The sequence below is a fragment of the Talpa occidentalis genome, unplaced genomic scaffold (genome assembly GCF_014898055.3).
Source record: "Talpa occidentalis isolate TD23 unplaced genomic scaffold, MPIMG_talOcc4v2.1 talOcc4.8, whole genome shotgun sequence".
NCBI classification, from domain to species: Eukaryota; Metazoa; Chordata; class Mammalia; order Eulipotyphla; family Talpidae; genus Talpa; species Talpa occidentalis.
In genome coordinates, this window is record NW_023605194.1 from 95839643 (window position 1) to 95855825 (window position 16183).

The 16183-nt window shown below is 43.0% G+C and overlaps 1 protein-coding gene across 1 annotated transcript; it reads right to left on the reverse strand.

Annotated features, from left to right (window-relative positions):
- Window positions 1-3326: 3326 nt before the first annotated feature.
- On the reverse strand, window positions 3327-15864 carry STC1 (stanniocalcin 1). The gene is made up of 4 exons (XM_037496462.2): window positions 15521-15864; window positions 13406-13548; window positions 12531-12742; window positions 3327-6400 (listed from the first exon to the last, which is right to left on the reverse strand). The coding sequence occupies exons 1-4, from the start codon at window positions 15636-15638 to the stop codon at window positions 6130-6132; spliced, it is 744 nt and encodes a 247-aa protein (XP_037352359.1). The 5' UTR covers window positions 15639-15864; the 3' UTR covers window positions 3327-6129.
- Between the last annotated feature and the right edge of the window lie 319 nt (window positions 15865-16183).

The following is a 16183-nucleotide window of genomic DNA, read 5'->3' on the forward strand; positions in this document are numbered from 1 at the left end:
TTAATCAAATAAGGTAAAGACTTAGGATATAGCTACAAGAGGGTATTTTGACCTAGTTTAGAATCATTTCAGTAAAGGTGGATGCCAGATTTTAAAGTATTAAGTGAATGTCGGGTAACAAAATGAAGAACATAAGTGATTGAGTGAGAAGGGATGAGAGCATTAGAGTGGTAGCTGAAATACAGGTGAGTTTGGGAAGAAACAGGAAAGAATATTGCTAATGTAAGAGAGAGAGAAGCACATGAAAACCAGAGATTTTGTACAATGGGGGAACCGGTTGCGATCTAGAACTCACGTGGATACATTATCCTGAGTCAAAAAGAGAGATTCTGCACCGTTTATGACAGGTGAGATAAACCATTATAGGTATAGATAGGCATGGTGGCAAGGAATTGAGGGATTTTCCATGTGATGGTTTCTATTTTGTATGTGTATTAGGAGGCAAGATTTTCTGCTAGGCACTAGAAGTGAGGGGGTTAATGGGAAGTTTGAGTGGATTGGAGAAGGTTTTAATTGTTGCTATGGAGAGTGGAAAAGGAAGCTGAACAGGGATGGATAAGAAAATTCCCCAGAAACACAGAGGATCCTGTTGAGCCTGAAGATGACACATTTTAAGTGACACTAAATCTGTATATGATTTTATGATGTCTTCTCTAGCTGAGAAAGCAGACTCCAGGATTGGGACTTTTTCATTGCAAAGATTGATGGGGCAAGTCATTTGAGGGCAATGCTATTGCATGGTTGAAGTGATTAACCATGTGTTCAAGGCTGGGCAGGGAATGAATGATGATAGGAGGGGGGTTGAGAGAGAGCAGAAGCATGAGGAAGAATCTAGGGGGTGAAGTGTGGAATAAAGTTAAAGAACTTGTGCAGAGCATATAAATGAGTAGGAGAAATGGGAGGGAAAGATTGTTCCAGTAAGAAGGCGAGACTTTTGGATTTCAGATTTCAGAATTGTATCAATTTCAGAAAAGGGTACTATCACTTCTCGGCCTTTTGGCTAAGATCAAGTGCAGGAAAGGGTACTAGTCAACATATTTAACTGGTCTGACACAGGCAATGAATGACCAATCAGAGTAAACCACATACAACCGTACCAGTGTGTACCCCCTGAATTCAGATTATAGATATTTGGTGGAGCTGAGGAAGCATGATGATTTTGGGCACTGGATGAAATAGTCCCATGAGCATTGAGTTTGTTTAGACTGTTGATGTGACTTGAGAATGAAAAAGAAAATCGTGCACCTGGTACAAATATTGTATCAATAGATAAATTCCTTGCCTTGTCACTGTCATTTCAAAGTAGTTTTGTTCTTGATAACAGTGATAAATAGAAGAGAAAAGTGGTATAGCTCGATGACCTATGTCTCATTCTATTTGGCCATCTATTACAGAATTCCATGGTCTGGATGGCTTATAAACAGTTTCTTTCTCACAGTTCTTGAGACATGAAAGTTCAAGATCAAGATGGTGGTAGATTCGGTATCTGCTGAGGACCTGCTTTCTGTTTTACAGTCTTCTCATTGTGTCATCACATGGTGGGAGGGTTTGAGGGCCCTTTATGTTCTCATTTATAATGACATTAATCCCATTGACAATGGCTCCACCTTCATGACATTATTACCTCTTAAAGGTTCTGTCTCCTAATACCATCACCTTGTGAAGTTAGGATTTCAGCATATGGAATTGGGGGGCACATAAATATTCAGACCATAGCAGCCTAAGCTGCAGCTGGTCTGAAGTTTTACAGGACAGTGGCAGAATCATAGTCTAGAGCGGCACTGGAAGAAAGAGGCCTATGGATCCTATTTGCTAAGCCTGAATTTTAGAAGAATGAGCAACAATTTGGGAAGGTTGCAGGGGCCGATATTCTTTGAAGAACCAGGATTCAGTTAATGCAAGGGGATATTAAAAAAGAGGTTCAAGGGCCTCCCCGGTGGCACAGCAGTTGAGCGCTGGGTTGCAAAGCTGCCCGTGGCCTCTGCAGCGCCTGTTCGATCCCCGGCTGCTCCCCGGCCACCGGAGGAGGGTCCCACATGGCTCGCAGACCTCTCCTGCCGCCTGCTGCTCTCCTCAGCAGTGTACTTCGGTCCTTCTGCCTGCTCTGCTCCCCGCTCTTGTGAATTCTCTCACCCTCCCGCACTTCTGACTGTACCCAGTGCATGTATAAACAAACAAACAAACAAATAAATAAAAACATGCCTCTATTAAAAAAAATAAAAAAAAAATTTAAAAAAAGAGGTTCAAGATAACAGTAGATTATGTTTACACTGTGAGGCCAGACTTTGGAAGGAGGAGAGCAGAGTCAGAATTCAGAGCCCAGAGATGGATCCTTGTCACCCACTGCTGCTTCCCTTGTCACATTGATTCAATGGTCTTTTTCCATTTTTTGACTCTTTCTACATCATTAATTTAAAGTATTGAAGGTATTCTGCAATCTGGGTGCTGTTTCAGAGCTGGGAACACAGGAGTGAACAAGCAAAGATGCTCCTATCCTGTCTATACAAAAAGAGTGAGGGAAATCTAGAAAGTGTGTGAACAGCATAAACAAAGGCTTGGAAAAGAGAGAGCACAGGACTCTACCCAGAAATCCTGTGCGGCTGGAGAACAGAGTTCAATGAGGGGAAGGAAAGATGAGCCATGATTCTGGAGAACGGAGTAGTGTCCAGATTCTAAAATTTGTTGTAAAATTGTAAGGCATTTTGGGTTGCAATGTTACAGTTAGTGTAGTGGGAAATCCTGAGTGGTTTTAAGGAAAATTTGAAAATGTTATGGAAACAACCTAAGTGCCCACTGACAGATGAGTGGGTAATAAACACAGTGGAATACTACTCAGCTATAAAAAGAGATGAAATCTTTCCATTTATGAGAACATGGATGGACCTAGAGGGAGTTATGTTAAGTGAATTAAGTCAGAAGGAGAAAGACAAATACCAGGTGATTTCACTTGTACATGGAATATAAACAAAACAAAGGACAGGCAAAACAAAACCTAAGAATCTGACTGAAGAATCAAGACTATAGAGGGGAATGTGGGAGAGTAGGTGACAAAAGGGGGCCCAATGGACTATGGTTGACAATTATGGGTGCTTCGGTAGTGGGTGTGGTGTTATGACATATATCTGAAGAGATATAGTCCCCTAAATAATGTTGTAAACCAGTGTCACCTCAATAAAAGTAAAATAAATGAAATGCACTGTAAACTATATTCATTTACATAGTGACACTTCATTAGTGATTTTAAAGGAATTAACCAACGATAGCTCATGTTCAGAAATTCTCATTCAAGAAGGTTTTAAAGAATAACAATGAAAGACATTGGGGAAAAACGAATAAAATGTAACACTTTATTATTATTATTTTTTTATCTTAGAAGGAATTCACCAAAGGCTTCATATTATGCTATGGCATCTTTAATTATAAAAATAAGCAAATAAAATAACTTGCATCTGTCATTACCATGATATGTTTCATAACCTTTATATGCACATGGAGCTTAAAAATGTAATTTAACAATAAATAATGACATATACCAGATATGCTCACTGTTTATTCCAGTACTCAGCCAAAACCTAAATATCATTTAAATTATAAATACATAATGCAAATATAATGGCACAAAAATGTCTAAAGTGCAACCAATCACAATAGGAGAATCATGCAAACTGGTCTAGGTCAGCCCCCGAATCACTCTGTGCAGCAAACACAAGACGAAGCTTTGGAAGTTTAAAGGGGAGTTGGAGGGAGTAGGGTGGGGGAAAGAGAAGCAAAAAACTAGCAACATCGTGAGAACTGCTTCTTTCCATGTGTAGATATATGTATTATAGTTACACATATAAATATCATTGGGAGAAAATGGGGGGGGTACCACGATTTGAAGAGGTACAGCAATAAAAGAGAATCTACTGGACTGAAGTAAGAGAATTTTGCTAGGAATACTCATGAACTACTTGTCGCATTGGGGTCCTGGCTTAGTGGGTTAGTGAAATGGACACAACACACAAACTTTAAGAGCTTTTCTGGTTTGGAGAAGTCAGCCTTGTCTGGGGGTAGGGAGGGAGGGAGGGAGGGAGCGAGTCAACTTAGAGTATGGTCTACCTGATTTCCAAGAGGCTAAGGCAGTGTCCATTTGTTGGGGGACCTGGGGATGGGGCAGTTCTGAGTATAAAAATGCTCTTAACAATCTGATGTCAGCACGCTTAGAGGCTGTGTGGGGACAAAGGCAGCAACGCTTGTGCTGCTGCTGCTGGGTCTGCTGCCATTGCTCTCGGTCCTTGAGCAGCACATTACTGGTTTTAAAGGCTTTATGGTAAAGTTGTATTGCTTTTCATTTTTCTGGAGATGTGCCCTCCCTCCTCCCACCAGAATCCCTATCACTCGATTTGGTCAAATCTGGAGTTTAGCCTAGTGAGAGTCAAGCACCATTAGTTTCTACCTAAGCGAGTTTGGAGTGGCCCCTACAGTCCTAATCGCCCTCCCTCTTCCTCTCTCAGCATTGACCTTTGGTGGGCAGTGACGCTCGTAAGGGACTGTTGGGTTCAAGGACAGTGACCCTGAGAAACTACTGTTGTTCATAGATAGGTTAATCATTTGGCTTTGGTGGTCGCCATCTTGTAAACATCACGGCAGAAATGATCAAACCACCTGCTCTTTCTTTTTTTTTTCTTTTTTTTCTTTTTTTTTTGCGATCCTACAGAGATGGCCCAGCTGCCAGGACTACTTTGGCAGGCAGCGTGCTACAGGACAAAAATGTAAGAGGACTCTATTAAGGCTGGACAGCCCAGGCTTATTTATACCCCCTCAGCCCCAAGTCCCGGGAACTAAAGACCCAAAAGGCTGATTGACTCATTCCTGATTCTTTTAATGGGAAGTCTCACACCCCATCATCAGTTTGCCAGAGTTCCAGGCACCAATGAAAGGTGGCGAGTCAAAAACTGCCACTTACCAAGGTCTAGTAGGCCTTATCACACTCTAAGTGGTCCAAGCCCAAAGGGATGCCCTTTCTGGTTCCTGTAATTCCTCACTGGATGTGACAGAGCTGTTTTTCAGGATAGGTCTAAGTCAAGAGTAGCCTCTGGGTTGAGGTGGGCTGGGAGATTAACATTGTAATTACCTGGGGTCCTTCAGATAAACCTGTTGGTTTTCCTATCTCTTACAGGCCCATCTTAAATTTTGATGTTGAATAAAACTACTTCTACCCCCTTAGTTATAAAAAAGGCCACAAGGAGCGTTTATGTGGATATCTGGAAGTGAGATAGTTATTCCATTCCCAGGAAAAGAAAAATAAAGCTAAGTTACAAAACTAAATCTATATGCAATAAAGTTATTATATACTGCTTTGTTTAAGCAGAGTCCTCTGGAATTTATGTACAGTACATTAGTTTTCAGCTATTTATATTCCACAGTTAGACCTTAAGATTCTCTGGTTTTAAGACAATTGTTAAGATACTTTTAAAGCTCTGAGCAGTTACAGTACATAAAGATGTTAGCTTTTTGTTTTTCATTAGATGCAAGAAGATGCAGGCTCAATGTCTGACTGGAGAACCAGACTAGAGCAATTTGGTAAATGTGTTGGAAAGGAAGTTAGACGTTGGAGGATCAAGACCATAAGACACTAGCTCATGAGACATCAAGAATTCAAACGTGACATTCATATTCGTCCATGGCCAGCACAGATTCATAACACGAATTCCATTTAACATCTTTATGAGCATTTAAGACATGCATTTAAATTAAGTCATTTCTTATCAGCTAACTCTACTGGGGCAACCATTCTAAAGGGCTCTACATCTTCAAATTACAATAACTGGGGGATTACATGATTGTTTTGTGTCTGAGAGTAGTTTGAAGGGGGCAGGAAAAGACATAGTAGAGGATGGTGATCAAAGAGGGTGCTTTCTCCTGAAGAGAGCAGAAAGAGCACACCTGTTCTGTTTGTGGTGGGAATGCTGCCATTGCAGATGTTGGGATATTGATTTCAGAAGCCTAGTTTCATGCAATTTTCTTTAAGGGGGGTAGAAAATAGGAACTACTTAAAAAAATCAAACCAGGCACAGTACACTCAAAGTTGGTGTGTGAACACCCTTAAAATGATACTCATTTGGTGAGGTTGTGAACACCTCTCCCTGATTATGCACTCTCATGGGAGGTGCGTTTGATGTGGGAGGGAGAGGCCACCTCACCTCGGAGGTTCCTCAGGAGGACTTTCAGCTTCTGTGGCTCGTTGGTGCGCCTCCTGTTGAAGTCAGCTCTCGAGTGTGTTTGCACACAGTGATCTGTCTGCAGGATGTGAAAGAGGCTAGCCATGTTGGGCCCAATTTTCTCCATCAGGCTGTCTCTGATTGTGCTGACTGTGTCTTCATCACATTCCAGTAGGCTTCGGACAAGTCTGTTGTAGTATCTGCATTGGAAAAGAGCCATGGTCATTCAGTGAGAACAGTGCAAGACCCGGATTTTCAGCCCACCTCCAACCAAGTAGAAGAGCTCAACATGGGAAGGTGACTTTTGCCTTCGATCACCTTGCAGGGTTGTCTTAGTTTGAGTGCATATGCCTCCTGGATGACCGTGCAGTGGAAAGATACCTCTCCCTTCCTATTTCAGCTCTGGAGATTTAGATCAGACTTTGAATAGTAGGATGATGGCAATGTCTACAGTTTTTATGAACACAAGATCTCAGAGCTAGATGAAGCTTCAGAGATCACTGAGTGGCTATTTTCTCTTATTTTATTTATTTTATTAAAGATTTATTTATGCATAAGAGCTGGGGTATAGGACAAAGGTGCAAGGGAGGTGGTGAGAGGATTCATCAGAGACAGAGTGGGGAGCAGAACAGACATATCTACTGAAATACACCGCTGAGGGGAGCAGCAGGTAAGACAGGAGAGGTCTGTTGTGCCATGTGGGTTAGCTCTCTGGCCCAGTATCGAACTCATGCTGCAGTGGCTGCAGATAGCTTCATAGTGCTGAGACTTAACCCCTTGTGCCATCAGGGAGGCCCCTTCTCTTATTTATGGAAAAGAAAAAGCAAGGTGGGAGAATGGAAGTGATGTGTGTAAGGTCATACATGGATTAGTGGTAGAAGTAGGACTTAGTCAAATATAATGAGGCAAACCTGACACTTAGCATGTACAGTAATGTCCTTACGGACAAGTTTAGTTATTTTGAAATTTTTCTTGGTGATGTGCATGCATATGTATGTGCATATAAGTTCACATATGACTAAACTTGTCCTTTAAAATGGCCCCTGTCTTCAGTATCTCATGCATTTTTTTTTTTTGTGAAATCAAGTTTCCCTGTGATACACTTAGCTAGTCTTGCTAAAGATTTGTCGACTGACCCCATTTTTAGTCTTCCTCAGTTGGAGGCCAAATGCCAGGCAAAGAAGATAGTTAAGTGGAAATATCTTCATGATTCATTTCATGTTTCAATAGTTGCATGAAGCCCTCTCCTATTGCTACAACTTTTGATGTCCCTTCTTGTTTTTAGACATTTTGTAGATAATTGGTTAATATTGCACAGGTCAGCATTGGATGGTTTTGTGATGGTTTATTTTCCTGACTAGACAGTAAACTTACTGAAGGCAGGGTTTGTGTTCTTATGCCGTGTATGCCACTGGTGCTGTATGGTGCAAGCACTGTCAATTTGATGATTATTGAGGAAATGAAGATTTAAAAATATAATTCTAGGTGATGGTACATGGGTGCATTGGTGAAGGGAATTCTATGGGGACTACGCAAGGAGGGGGATGCAAACATTGTTTAAAAATGAACAATGATGTAAAAAAAATATTAAAAAATATAATTCTCTCCAAAAAGTTATGATTCCTAGAAAAACAATTATTGGTAGTTCTGACAAGTACTACAGTAAACCTTGTGTTTGGTATAAGTCACCTTTATCTTTGGTACACATTCTTCAAACATCCCCATCACTGTAGCTTTGGTTTAGAAAGGACCCAACTGTCTAATATTTAGAGCTTGTACATTACTGATTACTTGTCTTATTCTTTGGGAAGACTGTTCAGGTACTTTCCAGTTTGACTTGGGATGTGTTTGCTCCCTTTGAGGTAGCAGTTTGTCAAGACTCACTAGCTCTGTGCTCCCTAGTAAGAGGCTGTTGATAACAGTGAGCTGCAGTAATCATGTGGAGAAACCCTTTCCTCAGAGCAGCCCGAGTATCACTGGGGCCACAAGATCTTCCATGAAAAGAAATCTGTTTATTTTTAACTCACCTCACAGAGCACAAGATCAAATATCTTTCCAGAATAATTTAACCCTCCAGAGAGGTCCTTTCAAGGATGTACAGTAAATAGAGTGGAATGTGAGTAATGAAGCAAAGTGGTCACCCTTGTGTGCGGGAGCAGAGTGAGGTTGGGACTGAAAAAGAAGAGCCATGTCTGCATCTCAGACACAGTCCTTGATCTGCCCCTCCCACAAGAGAGGATTATATCCAGCTGTTAAAATTGGGATTCTCTGGCACGGAAGTACATTTTCCAACCCTTTGGAATTATAAAGCACATGAGTCAAAGCAGATCTCTGAGATGGGGACATGGGGAGAAAATAAGTTTTGGAAAAACTGAGAATAAACTACTTTGTACCAACAGCCTCAGACATTTACACACCCACACAGAAACCCATGCATCTCTTTGTTCTTGGGTTCTGCTAGGACACTGGTCCCCGTGATCTCCATGTCTACATCAGAGTGACTGGATCCTGCCCCTTCCTCTTCGGTCCCCCGTGAGGACTTTGTTACTTAGAAGTTAACCCTTCAACTTTGGAAAGAACTCATCATACTAAGTGAACACCCAAATGGATTGGAGGAATGGTCTTTCCTTAGATCAATATTGAAATTTCTTGTCTGAGTGAAGCAGCTTAACACCGGCAAGGAAACTAGACTGTAGCCAGCCTTGCCTCTTTAGGATTACATGTGTCCCTCTGGCCCTACATTCTCAAAGGATCTACTTTTGTTCCAACCACATACTTTGCAAATTCTTTCTCTGAGGGCACCTATCTTTACTATTCCTTTCTCTGCTGACCCAGATATGTCACCCGATCTTGGTATTTCCTGATGATGACATTCGCCAATCTGGCTCTTAGTGATACCCCACAATCCATTGTTGCTATTTCTTTTATGAAGATTAGTTAATTCAACAAATGTAGGATAAGAGAGCTCCGTGAAATAGAAAATGTCTTTGGCTCCATTAGCCCCTCCTCCACACCTTGATGGCGATGCAGTTTGTCACAGAGAGCTGTAGGTTAATCCTGTTCCTCTCTATTAGGCTAGATTATGGCATTGTCCTCTGGGACTATGTGGTTAATGAGACAGACCTTTCCTAAAATCAGTCATGAGATGATTTAAGGGATTGTGGCTCCAGCAAATTCCCTTAGCAATTGTCACATATTTATTGAGCAACATCTTGCACCCAGTCTTATTGTTACTCTAACTATTGGTAAATATATCTTTTCTTGGAGGAGAGAATATATGTCAGTTTAATTGTTGATCACTATGGGACCTATTTATTGAGTGTTGCTAGGTACTATATCTTTGTATCATGGCTACAAAGATGGTTTTATAGGCTACCATTTTTGAAGTACAAATCAAGAAGCTCACAGGAAGGCCACGTGAGTTCTAGATTCAACTCTGCCATTTGCTAGCTATGTGACTTACATCAGGTCATATCCTTCTCTAGGCCTCCATTCTTAAGTCAGTCAAATGAGGTAGTTAGTCCAGATAACCTCTATGGTCATCTCCAACTGTGACATTTTGTGTTTCTAGGGATTTGATGTGTATATTCTTTCTCAATTTAACAAAAAATGGTGAAGCTCTTCTTCAGGCCCATCCTTTGCAGGAAGTGTGGGAACCATTTTATGTTTAAGATTTTTTTTTCACCCTTATGGGGGATGGTGCTACAAAAACTTGGTGGACTAAGTGTTCTGATCACCCATACTGGAAGGACCTTTTTAAAACATGTGTTTTTTTTTTTTTTTTCCCACTTTGAAAATTCCATCACTGAATTTTTTTTTTTTCTTGGTAAAGAATAAGATCAGATATTCTCCATAGCTACTGTTGCAGCCATGCTTACCCAAATAACACATACTGCCTGGAACGTTCTGTGTGAGGGTTTATAAATAGTCCTTTGTTTCCCTTGATCAATATTATTCTTCTGTTTCCTGTTCCCTATCCATGCCCTAGAGAGTTGGAAGCTTTGTCAGTTTTCCCACTCTGGATCTGGATTGGTCTAATTTCTTCCCAAGTCTCACGCTTCCCAGCCTGCCTGATCAATTTTGCCTGCTTGCTCATGGTTGAATATATACATTGCAAAATCTGCCAGAAGGACACCCTAGTTCTCCTTTCTCTCCTAAGTCCATTTCTTTCATGGGAAACTTCTCTATTCTGGCTTCTGGTCCAGGCACAGGCTTTTGGATTCTCTCAGTCCCAAATCTCATGCTAGATAAGTCACAGGAAGGTGGAATGAACCTGTAACTACTTCCTTTCACAATCCTGTGCCAACTGGCACAACTTTGCATGTATCTATGGAGGGACAGAGGCTGGGAAAGCAGGATGTTTCAGGAGAGTGAGGAGTTTAAATAAAGCAAATCAAGCTCAGCGTGGAACCGGAAATCTCTAGAGTTCTGAGCAGGGATACTATTAGCCAGTTGAAGTGAAATAATTGGAGAAAGGTAAGAGCTGCATGGAAAATTCAAGTTTTTAAGGGATGGTTATTTTTTCCTACTCTCCTTATCACTGTATTTTCCCTAAGGTGAAAGAGGGAGATAACAAGACTCTTTGTAATGATATTGTAGAGGTGGTAAGAAGCTCTTATTGCAAGGAACCATGGCCTGATTCAAACAACCTTTCACTTGGTAAGTTAGGATAACCACTCCAGAACCTACCTCATCCTCTCTATAAGACTGCTTCCTTCATAATGGAAGATGCTATCTCAACTGAAATAGAGACATTAGTATTGACTCAAAATTGATTGCATTCCATATATTATAGCTCATGAATTGTCATCAGATCATTAAAGATATAAACTTTCAGTCATAAAATTTACTGTAGTATCCTGGGACCTTGTCCCCCAAGCTATCGCACACATACTTTGTCCTTAGCTCCTGTCTGACTGAGAATTCTATTATTTTTCCTTATGATGAAGGGAGTCTCTAACCATTAGCCAGTTTTTTTTTTTTCTTCCTAGGAGAAATTTAAGACCAAGGTCAATATGAAGAGATTGGTCACTTGAGACAAATGTTGGATTTAATTATCCTATTCTAAAAAAATCAATTAGGACCCTATGACAGAATCACTTCCAAGGACTGGACAATTTTTATAAATTGACATGAGGTTCTGAAAAATCCTGACCTGTAATTATAAGTTAATCAGAAATTAGGCAAAGGTTTTTTTTTTTTTTAATGTCAGGGGACTTAACCTTTCCCTAGGGAGGAGTCACTTTTCCCCACCTCTCAGTGGCTTACATACACATCGCTAAATCACTGTTCAGCCCCAGAAGGACTTGGTAGTTGCCACTCTCTCTACAAGGCAGCAACTACTCAGGCTACAGAGCTGATCAGGTAGGTCTAGTCACATATATGTGGTTGAATATTTGCAGATTGGACTGAAGGGTCAAGGAAGCGTGGAGCCTCAGGAAGGGGAGTCAGGTTGTAGGCTGTGGGGCTGGAATTCCCTTATCTGCACTGCCTCTGCCATACCCTCCTGCCAGCCCCATCTACGCTCTTTGAATTAGGTCAGAGATGGGGAAGCCCAGGTCTTGCTGGAGGCCACTTGAGGCCATGGAAGGAGGCTGTCTTCCCTCTCCTGTATGGGGTGTTCATTCCTGACAGGTAAAGACCATGAGCTGGGGACACAGTAAGGCTCTAGTTCAGTGACTTCAGGTCCCCTTAGGATACTAAGATGAGATGTTCTGGGCAATTCCAAGAACATCATTCCAGGCTACCTGGGACTAGAAAAACAGGATAACATAGGCCTGGAAGGAACATGGGAATCATCTAGTCCAGCCATTTCACTGTCCAAGGGAAATCTGAGTCCTGGTGAAGCAAGATGGCTTGCTCTGGGTTACCTAGTAAAATATCTGATTCGACTTGGGCCTGCCTCAAAACCTAAGCCAGTGTAAGTGTAAATGTATGCATTATAACATTTGACCAGGGGCTTCACAGTCATGATTTCAGTCAAATTTGATCTCAAAAGCTTCTTTCCACAGACTTTACAATTCCCTTCAGACTTACTGCAAGAACCTGACAATGAAATGCACCCAGGGATGCTGCAGATGAAGCTTTCTATAGCTGCATGGGAAGACTTTTCCTATAACAGTGGAAAAAAAAAAAAAAAAAAAAAAACCACCCCAGGCTGCTTAAGCTGTCACAACCAATCACAAACATATTTTTTCCTGCAAAAGCTGGGAAGACTGCAAGCTAAAATAAGAGCATGACTGTGGCAATTTAACCCCCCTCTGCATCTGGCTCTGCCAGCCAACCCCTCCCCCTTCCCCCCAATTACAAAGAAGTGGACTCATTTTGTACCTGTTGGAGAAGTGGTTGGGGAGTTGGACGACTTCGGTGATGGCTTCAGGGTTCCGCTTGGCGACACTGCACACGTTCAGCTTGCTGTAGCACTCCTCCTGCACCTCAGCAATCATCCTCTGGAAAGTGGAGCACCTCCGGATGGCAAGGAAGACCTTGGAGGTGACCCCATTGGCGATGCACTTTAAGCTTTCTTTGACAAATGCTTTTCCCTGCCAAGGAGGGAGATAGGAGGTTTTAGCTTGAACTGATGAGAGAGGACAGTGCAGACAATACAAAAAACTTAAGGGGGCTCGCCTTGGCGCTGCATCGTGGCCATCTGCATGTCCTTGTAATGAGAAAATTGTCTGTTGCAGCCAGGATACAAAAAAAAAAGTGCCTATTCCCTTAGACTACCTTGAGAATTGAGCTCAAGAGAAATAAAACGAGACAAGAGAAAAAAGGGGTGGACCATCACCAGCCACCATGCAGCTTAAATATAGCCATAATACGGCTTTGCATTCTTGGGATTGAGACTTTGATAACTTAAATCACAAGCTACTATGCTAGGTCATGCAGTGAGAAGAACTTCTTTGTTAGGAGAACATTTTTATTGCTTTTGAAGAGGCAAAAATTTTCTGCTCATCACCCCTTCCCTTATAAACAGCCCCTGTCAGCATGTTACAGTCATGCCTTAGAGTGGGTGGGGAGCGTCTTGTACAGAAACTCTTCCTGATCAGAAGTGTGTGTACACATCCTGGAGATGAGGACTGGGAGTAGGGAGGCTGAGGAGCAGCGCCGGCGCCCCACAGGACTGGTCCCGGAGAATAGTGGTCTAACACACATTTAAAGACAAGCCCTGCTGGGAGCAGGGAGCAAGGTCAAGGTCTTATTACCTGAGTGTCAAATTTAGCAGCGCTGTACAAGAAGGATTTACAGATGTCGTACATCCCATCTGTGTCACAGGTGGAGTTTTCCAGGCATGCAAAAGCCCCACAGCCAACCTGTAGAGCACTGTTCAGGCAGCGAAGCACTTCAGCTGGAAGAGACAAATCCATCCAATCTGGGTCAGACAGTGAGTGCAGTGCGGAGGGGTTAAGCTGGTGGAGGGGCAACTTTCAGGATGAGAGCCCAGAAGAACTTAGGAGTCTGTGATGGGGCTGGCGGGTAGACCCATTCATAGGGATCCAGATGTGAAAGAGAGGGCACTGGAGCTCCCTTTTGCTTTCAGGAGCCAGTGCACAGGAAGGACAGGGAATGAGATTTTCCTCTGAGGTGACTTCTCTTGGTCTCACCATACCATTTGGGCAACTGGAGAAGGCTGGAGCTGGGGGAGTGCACAGTGCTAGGGGCAGCTCTGTAGACTCAAAGGGCATCACTTTGAGCCAGAAAGCACAGGAAAGCAGAGGCTAGTGGTTAGGTTTAGGAGGTGGAAGGGCCAGGGAGTCCATCTGGCTTCTGAAAATGCACTCCTGAGTAATAAGGATAGAATTTTAGTCTAAATGGCAAGAAGAATTTGCCAGGAATCCACTTGGAGATCCTGACTTAGGGCTTTTAACTTACCTTCATATTGGCTGACAGGAATCTGATCCGTTCATGTTTCACCCCAACCCCCCACCACAGGACAGTGCTTAGAGGTATGCATAATCTCTCTCATATTAAAAACCATTTTTTAAAAAAGAAACACAGGTGTGGAATAACAAGGCCAAGGCACCCCTTGTGCAAGACTGGAAGAAAACCGCAAAGAACTTGCATGAGGCTTTCTACATTCTGGATAAGATCTCTCATAAAAGTAATTTCTCTCCTACAGAAGGGGGGTGTTCTGGCAGGCAGCTCAGCGAGAAATGATCTGCAGCTTTCATACCATAGGATTCTCCTCTGAGATCAAAAGCATGGTTCAGTTAGGCGTCCCCTCCCCCCCCACCACCCGCAGCCTCTGGGATGTTACAAGTCATTTCCCTAATTATATATTTCCACGGGTTCAAATTATAACTTTGCTTTAAGCAGTTTTAATATGCATTAGGGTTGCTATTGTTTTAGGCAAGCTCGAATTGTGAATCACTGCATCTCTATAGCAACTAAGTACAAAAGGAAGTGAGGCAAAGCCCTCCTCTCGGCAGGGACCTGTGCTCTTCCGAGGGGAGTGTCGTCTGCAGCGTTTGGACACCTGCGATCTGATCCCATCTTTGCTGACAGTTGGGGGAGAGGGCAGTCATGGAAGCGGAGCAAGCTGGGCACGTGAAGGCAAAAGGCAGAAGTGTCAGTGCTGATTTCCTAAGGACTCTTCCTTCAGAGGCTAAGATCATACAGTCAATGGCTCCAGGAGTCAGGACTCAAGTGAGACCTCCCTCCCGGAGAAACGGCTGCTATATTTCACAAATTCTCTTTCTCAAGGGGCGCTCTGGTCATGGCTGCACGGAAGACTGAATGGTCCCTGAGGGCTGTGAGGGAGAGGAGCAGTGTCAGGGTGGGATGTGTCGGGTTTCCTCTGGATCTGCCCTGGATCTGTCAGACTGGAGGGCTATGGTTTGGTAAATCAGTCTGCAGGGAGAGGTTTCTGGGTGTTCTCTGAAGGGGTTGGGAAGTCAAGTCACAAGGTCTTAAGGGTGAAGGAAGAGGGACAGCATCACACAAGCCATGTCTCACCTTTAGATCAGCTTCTGGAAAGTATAGAGAGCGCTTTGAAGCATGCCAACATTCAAGGCTTTCTCCCCACTCCCTCCTCCCCTCCTCCCCCCAAGAGGGTACGTGCCAGATTTCAGGCAATCAGGCTAGGCTTATGCAATGAAATACCCTCAGCAGAGCACCCGGCTTCTTCGTTAGTTGCATGCAATTTATTAAACAAAGGAGCTCTACTTCCTAAGGCTATTGGATTACATTGGCAGTTTATTGCCATCAGGCATGAAGCACATTTATTATCAAGATCAGCCGTCACAGACACAGTTGCAAAAGCGAGAGGCAAATGAGGACAGCTCTTTGGGGGAGAAACCGGTCCTGGGTTTGCCGCTTACCTGAGTTCTGAGCTGCCACCCGGGATTTCCTGGGGCTCACAGAATCATTCTGCTCCGCCTCATGGGTTGCAGAAGCACTGATCACCAGCACCAGAAGCACTGCTGAGTTTTGGAGCATTCTCTGAGAAGTTTCCGCTAAGTTGTTGGGTTTTTTTTTTTTTTTTACCTCCCCCCCCTTTCCTCTTTCCCTCTCCGGGCTTGAGTGAAGATGTGGATCTGGATACACTGAGAGCCTAGGTGAGGATTTGATGAAGATTATTTTGTTGCTGCTGATGCTGCTCCGCCTGACGCTTTTGCTGCTGCTGCTACTGCAGTCGCTGCTTCTTGCACCTCTGGCTTTTGCAAACTGGGGGCCCAAGAGCTGCACCCAGGGATTTTATAGCCGTTCTTATCGGTCCTCAGGATCAGGGACCAATCAGGTCTTTTAACTGGTCTGACTAGCCAATCGGAGAGCATGCTCAATGGGCTGGAGCTGTTTGACTTCTTAGAAATATTTTCCAGCAAATTAAAAGTACCTGCTGCCAATGCTGTGTGTGTGTGTGTGTGTGTGTGTGTGTGTGTGTGTGAGAGAGAGAGAGAGAGCGAGAGAGAGAGAGAGTGTGTGCGTGTGTGTGTGCACATAGCTATGTGAAAAATCTGTTTTCATGGGATTAAGAGATAACT